The 16776-nt window shown below is 37.5% G+C and overlaps 1 protein-coding gene and 1 long non-coding RNA gene across 2 annotated transcripts in view; one reads left to right on the top strand and one right to left on the bottom strand.

Annotated features, from left to right (window-relative positions):
• Positions 1 to 277: 277 nt before the first annotated feature.
• Positions 278 to 16776, top strand: part of clic5b (chloride intracellular channel 5b) — a 21140-nt gene continuing 4641 nt past the window's right edge. The window contains exons 1-3 of the mRNA XM_042503964.1: positions 278 to 952; positions 16256 to 16365; positions 16447 to 16572. Coding sequence (XP_042359898.1) covers positions 359 to 952; positions 16256 to 16365; positions 16447 to 16572 — 830 coding nt within the window. The 5' untranslated portion in view covers positions 278 to 358. The remainder of the gene's footprint in view (positions 953 to 16255; positions 16366 to 16446; positions 16573 to 16776) is intronic.
• LOC121955880 overlaps positions 6743 to 16776 on the bottom strand; it is a 24555-nt gene continuing 14521 nt past the window's right edge. The window contains exon 3 of the long non-coding RNA XR_006106645.1: positions 6743 to 6801. This is a non-coding gene — a long non-coding RNA (uncharacterized LOC121955880). The remainder of the gene's footprint in view (positions 6802 to 16776) is intronic.

Raw genomic sequence — 16776 nt, 5'->3', positions numbered from 1 at the left:
AAAAAATCACAATTTTCAGACAATTTAAATGACTGCAGGTCAAGAATGTACACATTTTATGTTAAATTTTCGTTTCTGTGACCTTCAGAGCACTAGAAAGTAGCTGTGTGCCAACCAGCCCTAAAGCCCTTTAACTGTTTCCTCCCTGCCAGTGCGTCCTTGAAGGCACAGGCCTCAGCTTTTGCATAAATCACTTGTTAACTTTGCGGGATCAAAGGTCTCCTATGAGTTATCGCTGGAATTTGCCCGAGCGCTCAGTCAGTCAGAGGCAGGCGGACTGTGAGCCACCACTGTGTCAGCACTCCTCCTCCTCCACGTTTAACCTCCAGCTCTGCGAAAAAACAACCCCACAGACAACATGGACCACATCTATGACACGGTAGATGACGGGAGCGTGAACGAGGAGCGCCGCGATGGAGCTGGCAGCTCCGACCGAGAGCCCAAATGTGAGGACTCGGGTGAGGCGAAGGAGCAGCTGTACAGCGAGGTGCAGGTCCACGTCTCTGCAGAGGGAGAGCGGGACTACATGGACACCAGAGACAAGCAGAGCAGCTCGTCCTCTTCATCCAGCGATGATGAAGAGGAGAAAGCAGAGGATAAAGCAGAGGAAGAGGTTAAAGCAGAGGAAAGAGCAGAGGTGAGTGTGGAGCCAGTGGTGGAGGTGAAGGTGGAGGACGTGAACGGAGACGCACACGACTCATCCAGGCGCTCCTCGGCCTCCTCAGCATCCTCCGCCTCCCCCAAAGACCCGTGCGACGACCCGCCGGTCCAGCCGAGGGCACAGGAAGAGTATATCGGGGAAGATGGGATGTCGTACACGGTCCCTGATACTGACAGCACGCCGGAGGAGCCTGTCGACTACAGCCTGAAAACTCTGGAGAGTGTCACTCTGGATGAGAGCAGCGCTGCACCGGCTGACCCCAACCAGCCCGACATCTCTCTGTTCGTCAAGGTAAGAAACATATACAAAGTACATGTACTCAAGTACTGTGCTTTAGTAAAAAATTGAGGTATTTGCAGTATTTTCTTTTCATGCCACTTTGCACTTTTACTCCACAACATTTGAAGTAATGTTAAGTTACTTCTCAAATCAAGATTTCTGCATAAAAACCTAACAAGAGTTTATAAAACATGATGTCTTGTTATAAATTAAATAACCAGTTTATACAAGTACAACTGAAATCAATGATCTGATTTTCAGAAAAGAAATTTGCAACTATTTCGATAAACACTAGTTTATCAAAACTAAACTAAGCCATTTCCGTTTTTGGATTTAGGGTTGTTTTTCTAGATTTTTAAGTTTTTCAGTATTTGTTCTTCTATTTTTATAAATGTGTTTTTGGGTGCTTCTTAAAACAGTTTTCATGGGGGGTTTAAATTATCAATTTAGGATGTTTTTTTAAAATTATTTTTCTAATAATTAAAAAAATAAATACATTTCTTTTCCATTTTAGGGTTTTTTTCTAATTTCTTTTTAATAACTTTGAGGTTTTAAAGTCGATTTTTCTCGTTTGTTCGTTTTTTTATTATTATTTTTCTGCATTGGGTACTTTTACTTTTAATACTCTATATACTTTTTCCTAATTATTCTTACTTATGCGATGGACCTTACTTACTTTTACTTAAGTAACATTTTCAGTGCAGGATTTTTACTTTTAACAGACTATTTTCACAGTGTGGTATTAGTACTTCACCTTAAGTAAAATAACTGGATATCTCTCCCACCGCTGCATATAGAGAATCAACCAGTCTGCAGGGTTCACCCAGGCCAAGCATCAGTTTGATTCAGTACCAGAAAAAACAGCTGAATTAATTTTTTTTTTTCACTTTTACTAGCAGTGTTGGCGCCGTCTTGTTTTGTGTTTCTTTCACTGTGTTGAAGGGTACTTTACATTTTTGGGATCGTCTTGCACAACTCCTGTTTCGTTGGTGTTGGAGTTAAGCACCTGCAGTGGTGGCACTCAGTTATTTTACTAACAGCAACAGCAACAGTACCACACAGCAGAATTACTCTATTAAAAGTATGTAAAAAAAAAAGTAAGTATGTAAATACTCAAAGTATTTCATGCATTCAGGTCAAATGGGGCAAAAAGGCAGTTAAAATGGGACATTTATCTGAAGTGAAACCAGCGTGTTTTTAGGCTGCCAGGTGCCATAAAATGAGTTTGGTATTTTTATCACTTAAAAAAATATTAAAGATGACGCAGAGAGTCGATATCAGCCACAACAGTCCAGAATTACACACGTGTGAATTCACGCCCTGGGGATCAATAAAGTCTGCTCTTATCTTCACCTATGATGATAACAATCCATTTAGTTGTTGATTATATTTGGTATTAACTTAAATCTACAAAGTAACTAACGACTAAAGTTGTCAGATAAATTTAAAGTAATAAATAGTACAATACTCTGCAGCAAAAATGTAAATACTCCAGTACATAAGCACTGGTACACATGGAGAACCAACACTGCAGAATTTCAATAATGGTAAAATAATCAGGATTGTTCTGTTAAGGGTTTTCTTCTTTATTTGTTGTATTCCTTTTTTATCTTTCTGATTATCAAAAAAATCATACGTTTCCATACATAATTTAATTGAATATACTTTTAGATTTTAAAAATACTTTGATTAAAAAGAAATCTGTAATATTATTTAATAATAATAATAAATACATAAAAAGTAACGTCACCAATAAATAACAGTAAACATATACAACAGAATAAGCAGCATGAATTCATAATTATATTAATATAATATTCATGTCCAAAAAGGAGTAGAGTAGGAAGAAGTAAACTGCTTTTCAAGTCCTGCCCATGTTCATATCTAATTTATCAATACTCAATCAATCTCATAAACCAACTTTGTACACCAGCGTCTAACCACACAACACAACTAAACCAGTGTTCATGCTCCTTATGTATAATTAACAGCACTGTCCAATCAAAAACGTTAAAAGCAAAACCAACAAACAATATCACCATTAGCACGCTTTACGTTCTCTTCACAAAAATATTTTTTTTGTACATCGTTTTCTCTTCACCTAACCAAACAGAAAGTCAAAAAAACTTACGGTATTAATAAGAGACTGTTCTAAAACATTAGATTTAGTATAACACAGAAACATATCTGCCAAAGTTTTGATTTCAGTCCGAAATGTCAGTGATGTATTTGGATCAGAAGCTCAGTTAGTGACTTTAATCTGCGGGCCGCCTGATGTAATCATTAACTGGTTTATAGTACAGTCATAGAAACCAGAGGAGAACTGAGCAAATCCCACCGTGTGTTTTTTCCTGCCTCTCTGATAGAGCTGCTGCTCTGTGAGGGGGACTATCAGCACACGCAGGGGTCACTTTGCTGATTGGGCAACACAGATTCAAGGAGCTCTGTTTGGGTTCAACAAAGGCTCCAGGATGAGGAACAACAGCAATAATTTGTGCTAAATCTTACAATTGTCTTAGTGTTGTATCACACTGTAAGAACTGAAACGTTGATCTTATTTTAAAAGACTCTAGGAATCTGACTGCGATGAGAAACATCAGTAAATATAACTTAAGTTACCTTTACTATCTATGTGTTCCCTCATGGTTTCCTTAATTCTACAGACGAAACACAACTGTTCTTTATTTAAGTTTAAGAACTTAGAAAGAACAAATCAATTTAACTTGGCTTTTTTAATTCCCCTCTGCATTTTTTAGTTCCTTAATACCCAACGTTAAATTCATTTCAAATTTAATTGTATGTAATTAAATCTGTGACATTGTTGCTACTTAAAAATGACAAGTGAAATCAACTGGTTCCTTTTTAAGTTTCAGCAATTTAAGTAGAAGGTTAGCCTGACTTAACCCTTTGAAAGCCAGGAAAACTGGTGTTCCAAAATAATTCATCCAAAGTCTGATAAAACCTGAAACTTACACAAAGTAGTCTGTAGAAGTCTAAAGAAGTCACTTTCCACCTCTGCAAATGTGGCTGTTTCAGACACTTTGGTCCTTTGAGGAGAAGCTGCGCTCTGTTTGTCTGTCTCACTGTGCTGCTGCCGGACAATCAGCTGTTTGATCTGCGATAATGAAATGCTGTGGCTGTCAAACACTCAGCTGTTCTAGAGTCAAAGTCGTTCACTTTTTTACATGATTGTTCAACACTTCTGCCCTCCCTGTGTTTTGGCGTTAGATTTTCCTCGGTATCATAACAGCGTGAGACAGAGCCCAAAAGCCTGAGACGCACTGCAGATGCGTGGGAGTTGGCAGCCCCGGTGGGGAAAGGATTAACAGAATTTTTAAATAACCGAAATACCCAACATGGGCAAGATTATGTCGGTTAAAGGTTCTGAATGGCGGTTTCAATTATTTTTCGATTAATTGCCCAGCACTACTCCTTTAAAAATATTGTTCTTAGTCTTACGTTTTATTACAACTTGGCCACGGGTCCGGATAGGACGAAGTTTGGTCCGGATCCAGTTGGTGATGCCTGGCTTAGAGGTAGGCTAAGTGATGAATCAGTGGTATGAGCGCTACTAATAGCTACCTCTTTGCATATTGGTCACACGCAATGACAGAGCGAGACTGTTTGTACAACTGCTCTAGTCGGAGCAGTTGGGCGTGCCGGAGCTGGCTGTCGGACATGTCTGCGCTGGAGTTGGACATATCCGCGCGTTGGAGCGGACTGTAGGACATGTCCGCATGTCAGTACAGATGAGTTGCAAACAAACAAAGTGCTACAGTCTGACCTGGATAATAATTCCTCTAAGTAATCCAAAGATATTATAATGGTGACATGGCCTCCAAAAACAGCGTTAGCCTTTAGCTTTGCCAATAACATAAGAACAACATAACGAATATCAATTGTTCTGACTATTTCCAGGAGAAAATGATCATTAAAAAAGGAGGAGGTTTTGTCTTTTTTTTGGTCAGTCATAAAAAATCTCACTCTGCTTTAAAATTTGTCCTTTCAGCTGATTTTCACCCACTTTCTTCACCATTGGAAACACTGGTGGGATTTATACAGATGCACTATCTTGATGTCATTATCTCATAATTATGATAGACACGGATCATAGTTCGCCCTGGAGTTGACAACATGCCTGACCCCTTCTCCGAATACCACCCCGCCCCTCTGTCCTATCCCGGTGATTTCCCAGCAGATTAATCTTCAACAAATCGCCATAAACCAAACCGAGCTGCACTATAAAAACAGGGAGGGGAGTCTGGAGATCGTCCGAGCTGAAAGCCTGCGTGGCTCCTCCCTGCTGTCTGTGATAAAGCAGAGTAGGCTATCACTACTATCACTAATAAGCATTTTTTAAACTTTTATATACTTATACTCTTTGATAACAAGCTGTTTATGACACTAACTGTACGGGATGCTTCACTGTAAAAGTCTGGATGGCCGTTTCACAGCTCCAGGGTTTGTTGTCACTAATTAAATGATTCACCAATAAGACAAAGCTTTTATTGATTACTGGGCTGTCACATTTGCTACGTGTGTGTCGACACAAGAGGAGAGTTCAAACACTCCTCTCCACCTCTGCTCCAGAAAGATACAAAGTGTCTGTTACTGTTTGATGTTTGGGTGAATCATTAGCCCAACAAGTCAGTGATTTGAGCTTCTTTTTGTCTCAAGAGGACACAAAAACTCCCAGGGTCATTTCTTCTAAAGCCTTAATGGTTTTATGATCATTGAGGATTTAGAAATCCTCACCAAAAACTTCAGTGTTCGAATTCAAGATCATTTTTTGAAGGTCTCGGTCTCTCCTCAGACTTGACCAGGGAGAAATTGGGATACTTTATAGACGCTTGGGTGAATTATTAGAAAGAAGAAAAAATATATTGTTTAAATAACATATTGGATGTCAATATATAACAACTCATTGGTCGATAACCTTTTCTAATAGATACATCCACTTTTTTCCACCTAATTTTACTAATCATATCATTTCTGTTGTTGTGGAGTTAACATCACATTATGAAAACTCTTTTGGTCATGACTCACCAGCAGATGGAGACATAAAATACAATGATTTTCAATGTGTGTAATATTCATTCATTGTGCAAAATAAGAAAAATACTTCAGCGTAGGTTGGATATTATGTACAGTTCACTTTGGCAATAGAAAATGATGTGTGTGTGTGTGTGTGTGTGTGTGTGTGTGTGTGTGTGTGTGTGTGTGTGTGTGTGTGTGTGTGTGTATGACATCAGCAGAAATCAGCATATTGGTCGATTCGATTCATTTTAAAGCTAATAAAGGCTGATACCTATGATGTGCTGATATTATCGTGCATCCCTGAAAATAACTGACAGTGCTGAGCCACTCCTTTAACATTTACATATATGTAGGAATTCAACAGGAATTATTTAATTTATGGGCAATAAGACTGTAATCAGTACAAAGAAAGCATTCTGTTTTTAAAATACCAAATGATGATTGAATCCTTTATTTTCTTACATCTTCTAGCCTCTAATAGTGTATGTAGATTTCAGAATTACGGAGACAAGAAGTTGCTGTTTTACCAGCTGTCCTGCATCAGACTATTTCTTGGCGTTTAGACGGAGCCATGCTAACTGCCCGTTTCCAGTCTTTATGCTACAGTGCATTCAGAAAGTATTCAGACCGCTTCTCTTTTTATTATGTTTCAGTCTCATGCTTAATTTGTTTAAAATATTTTTTTCCGTCCATATCAGAGCCCCATAAAGACAAAGCAGAATTGACTCAATATTTTGCAAAGTTTTGCATACCTGGATTTTGAGATCCTGTCGAGCTCTGTCAGGTTGGACGGAGACTGGCAGTGTGTGGCCATTTTCAGGTCTCTGGGAAGAAAAGAAAAACAAAGTCCGCTCACTAGATTTTCCCCGATGGATATTTAATATAATTATCATCCGAGAGAGAGACAGTGAGAAAAAAATACTAGAAAATAATTATTTAATTATAATCATATAATTTAAGTTAATTACATTTACATTTTTCGCACTTTTTCAAGCCATTCATTCGCTTTTTCAAATTTAATTATTATTATTATTCTTAAACCATTTATCCCCAATTTCACTGGTACTTTTTCACTAGTTTCTTGATAATTTCTGGATAATTTCTTCTTAAGTTGTCAGTTGACTTCTTCCCATGTTTTTAAAGGATATCTGCCCTTGTTTCAAAGGGTTAATAAACATAAAATCAGTGTCTCAGGTATATAAAGGTATATTTTGTAACTGAAAGACGACTGAATGAGCTCCACATCTGAAAATACTTTCAGCTCAGCTCATCATCATGTATTATTTTCATCCAGCGAGGTCTATTGATTCTGAAACTGTGATTAAAGCCTGTACAAATAAAACCTAAAATAATACGTTCAACAGCCTTTTGCCTCATAAACACTGATGATGAACTTCCGTAAGTGGCTCAGTAATTGGTTTGTGCTGCATGTTTGTGTGTCAGCCAGGAGAGGGGGCTGCTCTATAAATAGAAACTGTTTAAAAATCATCTCTCTTTTTCTGTTCTCATCTGACTTTCAAATTCACACAGGATGAGATGTTTAACTCTCGGGTAAATCTGCGAGCGCCACTTTCTGGCGTGTGTGCTGCTGGTGAAGATTTTTGGTGTCAGACCTGCTTTTATTTTTGTCGCCCTACATAGGCCATGTTTCTGTAAGCCAACGCCAATTCCTGCCTTAAAAACCAAAGCCAAGCATCAATAATTCACAGAGGAATCCTCTCCAGGTCTCCAGCTGGTGATCAAATATAACCTGCCTCATTCTGCCGCAGTCAAACACGCATGGGCATTAACCCCCGAACACCTGGATCAACAGCACTTTTCCTGTGCTGCATTCAGACACCTTTCATCACTTTTAATCCCCTGAAACCTCAAAAAACTGGTTTGATTTCTTTTAAAAACACAATGAGCAACTTAGCGAGAAATGCCCTGAACTGCAAAAAAAAAAAAAAAAAGACAAGAAAAGTGTCTGAAAATGAGTTGGGTGGAATAATTATATATTATTAAAAAACAAGGGGAAAATGTCTGGGAGGGTATATATACGTATATTATATATGCTGTATACAGGAAAAAAGTATTTAAAATATATCTATTTTTTTTTCTTATTTTCAGGTAATGTTCCTGTAACCTTTACAATTTCTTTGCTAATTTGTCAGGCTGTTGCCTCTTACGGTACTCGTCATTTTCTTTCCATGCTTTTAAGAAACTTGTCCATCACATTATTTTTAGCACTTTATTAAGGAAACTTTTATCTTTTTAAATTTACTTTTTCCTTTTATTTGATTTTATCTCTTATTTTGAGGTAATTTTCTTGTAAATTTTACTAATATCTCATGCCATTTCTAATTATGTTGCTTGTCACCTTCTTCCCGTGATTTGGAGAAATCCAGTCAATTTGCTCATATCTCAAAGGGTGAAATATGAATTCTGCCGCTCAAAATACTGACAAAAAAGTGACACAAATATCAGCCTTTTGTGCAATTAATATTTGGGAATCCTCGAGAGCATTTTTAAAAATGTTATAACATGGCTGGAGAAAGTCAGGCTCATGTGACCTCGAAAAGAACTCGTCCGAAGACAAATAAGAAAGCGAGGGGGGCAGTTTAGGAGAGGAGTCAGGTGATGGTGGTGGTGTGTGGTTTTAGAGGGCAGTTTGGTTGCAGCGGTGGGGAGAGAGGGATGGAGCTCCACCCCCTGGTATAGACTGACACCTGTTTTCCTCTTTGTGTCAGTGAGAGCTTGCTCTGCTCTCCATCTGTGTCTAAATCAGAGCGAGGGGCTCTACCTGCCACCTGGACACAAACACGAGACGACAGCTTTCTGCAGGACCAAAAAGGTGGAGGAAATCTTGAATCAGGGACTTAAAAGAGAAACCAAAAACTGCTTCTCAGGCAGAGTGAGGATACTCTTAAAGAAGATATTTGGGTTTTTCATCTTTTCTTCAGGAGGATGTAGACCTCAAAGGATAAGGATTGTAGTTTAAAAAAAAAAAATCAAGGTGACAGCCAGAAGCAGGCATCATGTCCACTAACAGTCAAGACAGAGACCCTGATATCGAGCTTTTTGTCAAGGTAAGACAGAGACAGAGCTATTATTGCAGTATTTTATGAAGTTTAATGGAATATAGAGGCAGTTTATGGGCAGGATTTCCAGTGTGGCTCCGCTGTGTGTTGTGGAAAGCTCGTGTAACTCAATAGTCGAGGTAGAGTTACAGTGGCACGCTGCTCTCTGTGTTGACCCGGGATTGTTGTGACAGTGATACCGAAGCTGCTCGCTGATGGTGGGAAGCTCGGATACATGCATTAACGGTGCACGGAGGGCTCGTTCTTTTTACTCACAATCCATTAAAATCTGCTCTTTTATATTCACTGACATTTCTGCAGGTGTTCACTGATCAACAGAGGCTCCACATTAAAACAGAGTGATAAAAGTGCCTCCGTCAGTAGATGCAGTCGTGTTGTTTTGTTCTCCGCATGAGATGCGTTCGAGGCCCTGTGGGGAATGTTAGAGGCAGATGAGTCTACCTGAGGCAGGTGAGGGGAAGGCAGGTGGAAAGGTTTGCGGTTGATGTGCTGCCTGGATGCACTGACCCAATTAGCCGGTGTGGAGGCCGATTTCAGCCAAACTAGCTCCCTGGAAACCAGTCAGTTCACTGACACTCTGCTCGTATCACAATGTTCCTCTGCTGTTTCAGTGCTTTAAACTCTTATTTCTAGGGAGAAAACTGCTGTAGCTCAATAAACTATGTTTTGTATTTTGGTACATTTAGTTCAATAAATGCTGTTCTTCATTAAAAACAAACTCAGTGAGATGTGTTAGATGCAGAGCCAGTCTGATGGATGCACATCATACGGATTGACTTTTATAGTATCTGCAGACATTTTAGTTTTTTTACTTCATGCTGCATCTGAGCTGTACAACAGCAAATACGACGGTTAAAAAAAATAAATTAATAAAAAAAGGGTTGGGAAGGGTGTGATATCCAGAGAAAATAAACAAAAAAAATTTTTACTAGAACAAATTCACAATTTTAAGAGAAAAATCTTGAATAAATCTCTGAGATTGAAGTTTTAAATTTATTAACTCACAAATTTATGATTAAAAATAAAAATTAACTATTCTCAAAGGTTAAAGTAATACATTTCCGAAAACACAAGTTTACAAAACTAAAATTTGGATAAACTCAGAAACTAAGCTAAATTTATGATAAGTCACACATTTACAAGTAAAAAACAACTGAAAATGTATAAGAAAAAAACTTGAATTTTCTCCGAGATCAAAGTGGAAAATTCGCAAGAACAAACTCAAATTTATGAGAAAAAAACTTGAATATTCTCTAAGATTAAATTGGTAAATTTACTTTGAAAAAATCGCAAAATTACAAGAAAGAAAACTAGATATTCTCAGAGATTATACATTTATAAATTTGCAGGAAAACCCCCCAAAAATTCTGCAAGATTAAAGTCACAAATTAATCAGAAAAAAAACCTTCAATGGCCCTTATATGCGATCACAGAGATGTGACCTCGATGAACAGACAGCTGTCCTACATGGCTACACATCATCTAATGACCTCAACGCTTCACAAATCTAGACTCTAACTGTACAATCAATTCATCATGAAACAAGATATTTGAGTAATTTTAGCATTTTATGGACTGTACCGCTGAATCGCTGTTTTTTATTCATCTGAACTCAAATTAAGAAGAGAGAGGATCTGTAGTCTAAACTCCAGTAATGAATAATCAGCACTGACAAAATCCTCAGTGAGTGGCATCTCATCTAACTGCATATTCTGTAAAGGCCAGTTTCCTTTATATTTGTGTATGTTTTTTATTTTCATTTTTAATATCAGACAGTAGGCTGCCTTCGTAATTTCCATGTGTCGTTGTCTTGCTCAGTAATATAATGACTTAACATTTCTTATCTTATCTGAAGACACAAAGATCAATTGAAAAATACTACACAGCCTGTAGAAAATGGTTATATAATGGTTTCTGTGGCTCTGGAGGTCAAGGTTTTCTCAGCTCGGACCGGGAGGCTCTGAATGTGTAACAGAAAGCCAAACAGGTCAATGATAACCAGGAGGCCATACACTGAAAAACATCGAATTGGTTGGTTGGACTGTGGGATACAGTATTTTTGGGGCTTGACAAATAGTTGAGAATAAAAGTCAGGATATCTTAACATCAGGATATTCTTTTTTTAATTTCTCCCTTCAACCTTCTGAAAGTACAATAACGAATTGTTTTTTTTTTTTAAAGTTTCACTTCCCAGTGTTCATCTAAACATAAACCCTTAATCTTTCAAAAACTGAGCAATTTGGCTTTTTTTTCTTTTCTCAAAAACATGGGAAGAGGGCAATTAACAATTAAAGAAATGACCCAAAAATTATCAAGAAATTAGTAAAAAGTAAAAAAAAAATAACTGAAAAGTATTTGGAAAACAAAAGAAAATACAAAAAAGGAAAGCTAAAAAAAGCAACAAAAAGGACCTGTAAAAAGTGCTACAGAAAGTTCAAACTTTAAAATAAAATGCCCAAAAGTGAGCAAGAAGTAAGTAAAAAGTTACAAGAAAATTATTGTAAAATATGCCAAAAAAAAAGAAAGACAAACAAGTACTTGAAAAAAAAAACCATTTTTTTTCCCCTTTTATGTAACTTAATTTTAATAATACATTAAAAAAAAAAAAAAAATCAATAGAACTATATTTTCTGGACTTTTCCTCCCTCTCTTTTTAAATTGACATCTAATAATCTATTCCACGTCATTTTAGGGTATTTTTTGTCACCTTTTACTGATTTTTCGCAGTTTGCTAGACATTTCTTGCCAAGCTGTTAATTCTATTTTTCACCTCTTTTTGAAAGAAATCAAACAAATGTTCTTGGGTTTCTGTGGTTGAAATGATTGTTAAAAATGTCTGAATGCAGCAAGAAACTGATGTTGATCCAGGTGTTAAAAGGTTAAACAACATATAAATTATTTTTACAGAGTAGTATACATGTGTAAGTATGTGATGGATCATATGAAGTAGCGTCGCCTCCAGAGGACCTCATCACATCTCTCAGCGGCTCCACGCGCTCGCGCTCCTTCTGCCCGCGGGCCCAGTTGTGTGTGACAGCTTTTGTCCTCCGTGTTCTAGATGTTGATTGGCTATTATCAGCGGCTGAGTATTGTGTTACGACCGTGCCGCTGAGCCCAGCCATAACAATACTCAGACAGAAGCATCACATGCGCTCAGGCTGCATGACAGCGGCGGGCATCAATGGCTGGCGTCCATACAGTCGGCTCAGCTACTTTTAGACTGACAGCTCTGTTTTCTGGTGTTTGCTGGGAGCTGAATGACAAAATGTTTTCCACTTCAGTGTGGAGAGGTGACTGCTGCAGTCACTTTCTTCTTAAATATCAGCTTTCTCAAGTAAAATTCATCTACTTGCTTCTTCATAAACAGTTAAATTCTAAATGATCAACCTCAGCTTTAATATTACACACACTCATATCGCTCTGGGCACAAAATGCGCTTTTCAAAATCAGGCTTTAAAAAATATTAAACATTAAAATTATTTCTACTCCCATTGATGTTTTTTTTTTTCTTTGGTGAACATCAGTCCTAAGCATAAATATCGAATATTAATAAATATTTCGGAATTTTAATCCATGAAATATGAGGTTTTTGTCATGATGCCACAATTGTTTTTAGATAAAAAAAATAAATAATTTTTTTGGAATATTTATTTATTTTAAAGTATTTTTCTATTTTTCTATTTTTTGGATTAACACAGCCTGGGGTATGTCATTAATTTGCAGCAACTTTGATTTTCTCCATATGCCAAATATGGACAAAATGACATCATCAGGTGGAAGACAGTAAAAATTACAAATTTCAAGGCAAAAGCCCAGAATGACACCCAAATAATGCAATGCATGTTTTTAAGCTTTGTTGGCTGTGGGATCAAAAAATGCTGTTTGAATGGGTCTCAATGGTGCATTTTTTGCACTCAACAGTATGAATGTAATATTTTGTTTACACAGACTTATTGTACGAGCTGAGCTGGAAAAGACTAAACAAAATTGCACAATCTTGGCTTAGTGTATGCCATATGCATGAACACAGCCAAAATATATAAAAGCAAAAAGAATGAAAAGCGGGTAAAACGCGGCCCCTAACAGTCCCTAAGGGTCAATGGCATAAATGAAAAAAAGTATCTTCACAGTCAGATCTCTGTTGACCTCGAGGTCAGTGCCCTTATTTTGCTGAGAGTCGTGGAGCTCTCTGCAGGTCTGACTCGAACTCTTTGCTCCGTCGGCCAGTGAACCAGCTGATGGAACCACTATGTATAATTCAACTGGGCCAGTGGGTCAGGTGTCACTGCTGATGCTCCGCTGTGTATTTATATATATATATACCGACACACGATATCACCACGTGTACACGAGCGTACGACGACGCAGAGGAAGTGATTCTATCAGCAGTGTCACTGTTTAGGAGGAAAACTTGCAACCCCTATTTTTTAAAATGATTTAACAATTTATGAAAATTAATCTTTAAAATTAATTAATATTATAATGACTTTATGCAAAAATACGAACTACACAGACGTGACACAAAAGGAAAAATACCCTTTCAGCTTATTTTATAGGATTTGTAATTCTGGATTCACTGATGAGCTCAATAAAAAAACATTTGTTTAAATGCAAATTAATTATTAGGCCTAAGCGTCTGAGACTTCAGCCACAATGTTTTATAAACAGCCTTGGAATTAAAATCTAAGCTTTATATATGTATCAAAAGTAAGAATAAGGTTTAAAATCATAAAGGTCTTGGATCCAATAATGTGTCATACCATTAATATTTGTACTTGAATAAATGTACTTAGTTACATCAAACTAATGTTGTCATAAAAACATATATTTAACTATTTTTCAACTTTAGTCAGATTTTTAGGGGTAGAATTTGTAAAGTATTCTGAACTCAATACTAATTTCTAACATTTATATATATTCTAAGGCTGTCAAATGATTAATTTTTTAAAATTACAATTAATCACACTTTCTGCTCAAGAGACCCCTGTGAAATGGCCAAATTTTAGCCTAACTGAAGCATTAATCCTACCCCTTATTGAAACTCCTCTAGTTTCATATGAATACAATATCATCATCACCGGAGCTTCAAAACTCAGCCCGGTACAGCCTCTTAAAGACAGAAATGTCAGCCAGCAATTAATGCGATTAAGAAAAAATTAACACATTAATTACTACTGACAGCCCTAATTATTTCTCATTACAATTCATAAATAATCTACAAAGTACAAACAACAATAGTTTTTAAGATTAAATAAAGTGCCAAAGTGCAAAAAAGTATCAAAACAGCTAACAGAAGGATCTCCCTGGACTCCCCTAAGAGGTCTGGGATAAGCCCCCAATATCCTAAAATCCTAGAAACACCCCTGCAAAACATGATGCTTTAACCTGACATGAATATGCTGCTTTTGTTATCTGCTCGCATCTGTATGAAGCATTTAGTGCACGCAGAATAACGTTTCCTGATTAGAATATGTTGGCAGAACCAGAGTTTACTTTTGGTTTGACTCGTTTCTTATCATTCATTTATATCAGAGATTTAATGTGTGTTTGTGGTGTGTTTACATTTACACAACCCATGACGCGTCTCTGAACAACCTTCCTGGTCAAATAAAAGTCAAAGATAACAGTCAGCTAAGTCCAATATGTATTTAATTATTAGCAGCAAGGTTGTTTTTAGAGAGAGACAAAGATTTTCCCAACAGCAGAAAGCTGGTTTAAAGCCGGACTGTGCAGGATTGTCCATTACTGCTGCAAACACACTCGCCCGTGAAGTGAGAGCAAAAGCAGACCCAAAATTTACTCTTGTTTAGTGTTCGCCTCACTATATTTGTGTTTTTTGGGTGCTGTGTCTTTTGAAGACCTCACCTGAGCGCTGTGGGGGACCGTGACCATTAATGTCCCAAACAAAGAGAACATAAGTAGAAAATAAGAAAATACAGGCTGAAGGCAGAGACTCTGCAGAAAAACACACCACCACATGCCGGGAATGTGTCAAAAGTGATGATTTAGAGATATTACTTCTGTTTGAGTCTATACGTGTTTTTTTAGCGAAAAGCCAGCGTCGTATATCTTCAACGAGTAGCGGGTGAATAATTTCATTACAATCATTTTGACAATTATTTTCTCGGTTAATTTTTGCGTCAATAAACCTTCCGAAAAAAGTGAACAGTGAGCCCGAGTAATGCCATCAGATGTCTAGTTTTGTCCAACCAACAGCCCAAACTCAAACTCAAAAGTAAGAGCACCAAATAAATGCAGCTGTATTGATGTCAGAAATGTGTTGACGTAAAGAAAAACTTCAGCCCCCAAATGACTGTAATTCACTCTGTGTAAAGTTAAATTCAGGAGAAAAATAAGGTTTTTTTGCATACTTTTGGTGAACAAAATATCCAAAAACTGAAAAAACTCTATGTCCCTGTTTAACAACCTCAAAACTATATTTAAACACAACTCATGCAGCATAAACCAAGTCTTACTTGTCCAGTCACATGCTCAGTGTTCTCGAAATACACGAGTGAAACTAATCTGTGCTTTCTCTTTTAAAGCCAAACTCCATTAACAAAAAACATAATTTTACCTCGCTGAACACAGGAGCTGCTGGTCTAACACTGCCTCAATAAATTATTTTGTTCATGTTATTGTCTGATTTGGGGTTTTAAAGGGTTAGTTCAGATTCACCAAAGTCACACAATAACACAAACTAACTAACTGATGGAGGCAGTTTTAAAACCAGCAGCTCCTGAGGCTCAGTGAGGTAAAATGATGTTTTTTGTTAATGGAGTCTGGCTTTAAAGAGAAAATAGATTAGTTTCACTTTTAGTTCAGTTCCCTGTCAAACATCAGTGTGTTTGTGAGGTACTGAGCGCATGTCGGGATAAATAAGACTTGGATTATACTGCTCAAGTTGTGTGGGAGTTTGTAAACTGATGTTTAGATCTAGTTTTGCTGTTGTTAAACATGGACCCACAAAATATCAATTCATCAAGAATTTTCTTTGTTTTTTCTTTGCAAGAAAAATGAACTTTTCTTCTCAAATTCAAAGTTACACAAAGTATTCCTTTAACTCTGGTACTTTTCCACGCTATAGCTGCTGCTGTACATCCACTCTATGTGCATGTTTTCTAGTGTACACTATATTTCCACTGTGTGTCATATTTCATCACTCTGACTTGTTTCCTGTCGTCTTGTTTGCATGCAGGCGGGCAACGATGGAGAAAGCATTGGCAACTGTCCCTTCTCTCAGCGCCTCTTCATGATTCTCTGGCTCAAAGGAGTCGTCTTTAACGTCACCACCGTCGACCTCAAAAGGTAAAAAATGCATGCCTTCCAGCGCACGAATACACATTGAAACATGTCGTCCTGACAAACTTCTGTCCCTGTCCTCTGCAGAAAGCCGGCAGATCTGCACAATCTAGCTCCGGGGACACACCCTCCATTTTTGACCTTCAACGGAGAAGTCAAGACGGATATCAACAAGATCGAGGAGTTTCTGGAGGAAACGCTGTGTCCACCAAAGTAATGCAACTGGAAGGTTTTACAACACGTAGTTTACAGTATCGCTGACTGCACACACGCTGCTTTTGGCTGGATTTATTTGACTTCAGCGACACTGTTGAAAGGGCAGGAAACATTTTAGTGCAATAAAAGCCAATATGTGCTGTAGTTGATGAAGACTGATGTTGACCCTTAGGGACTGTTTGGCTTTTTTCACACGCTTTT

The sequence above is a fragment of the Plectropomus leopardus genome, chromosome 16 (assembly GCF_008729295.1).
Source record: "Plectropomus leopardus isolate mb chromosome 16, YSFRI_Pleo_2.0, whole genome shotgun sequence".
NCBI lineage: Eukaryota > Metazoa > Chordata > Actinopteri > Perciformes > Serranidae > Plectropomus > Plectropomus leopardus.
The sequence above is the reverse complement of the archived record's forward strand: the minus strand, read 5'-3'. Positions and strand labels throughout refer to the sequence as shown.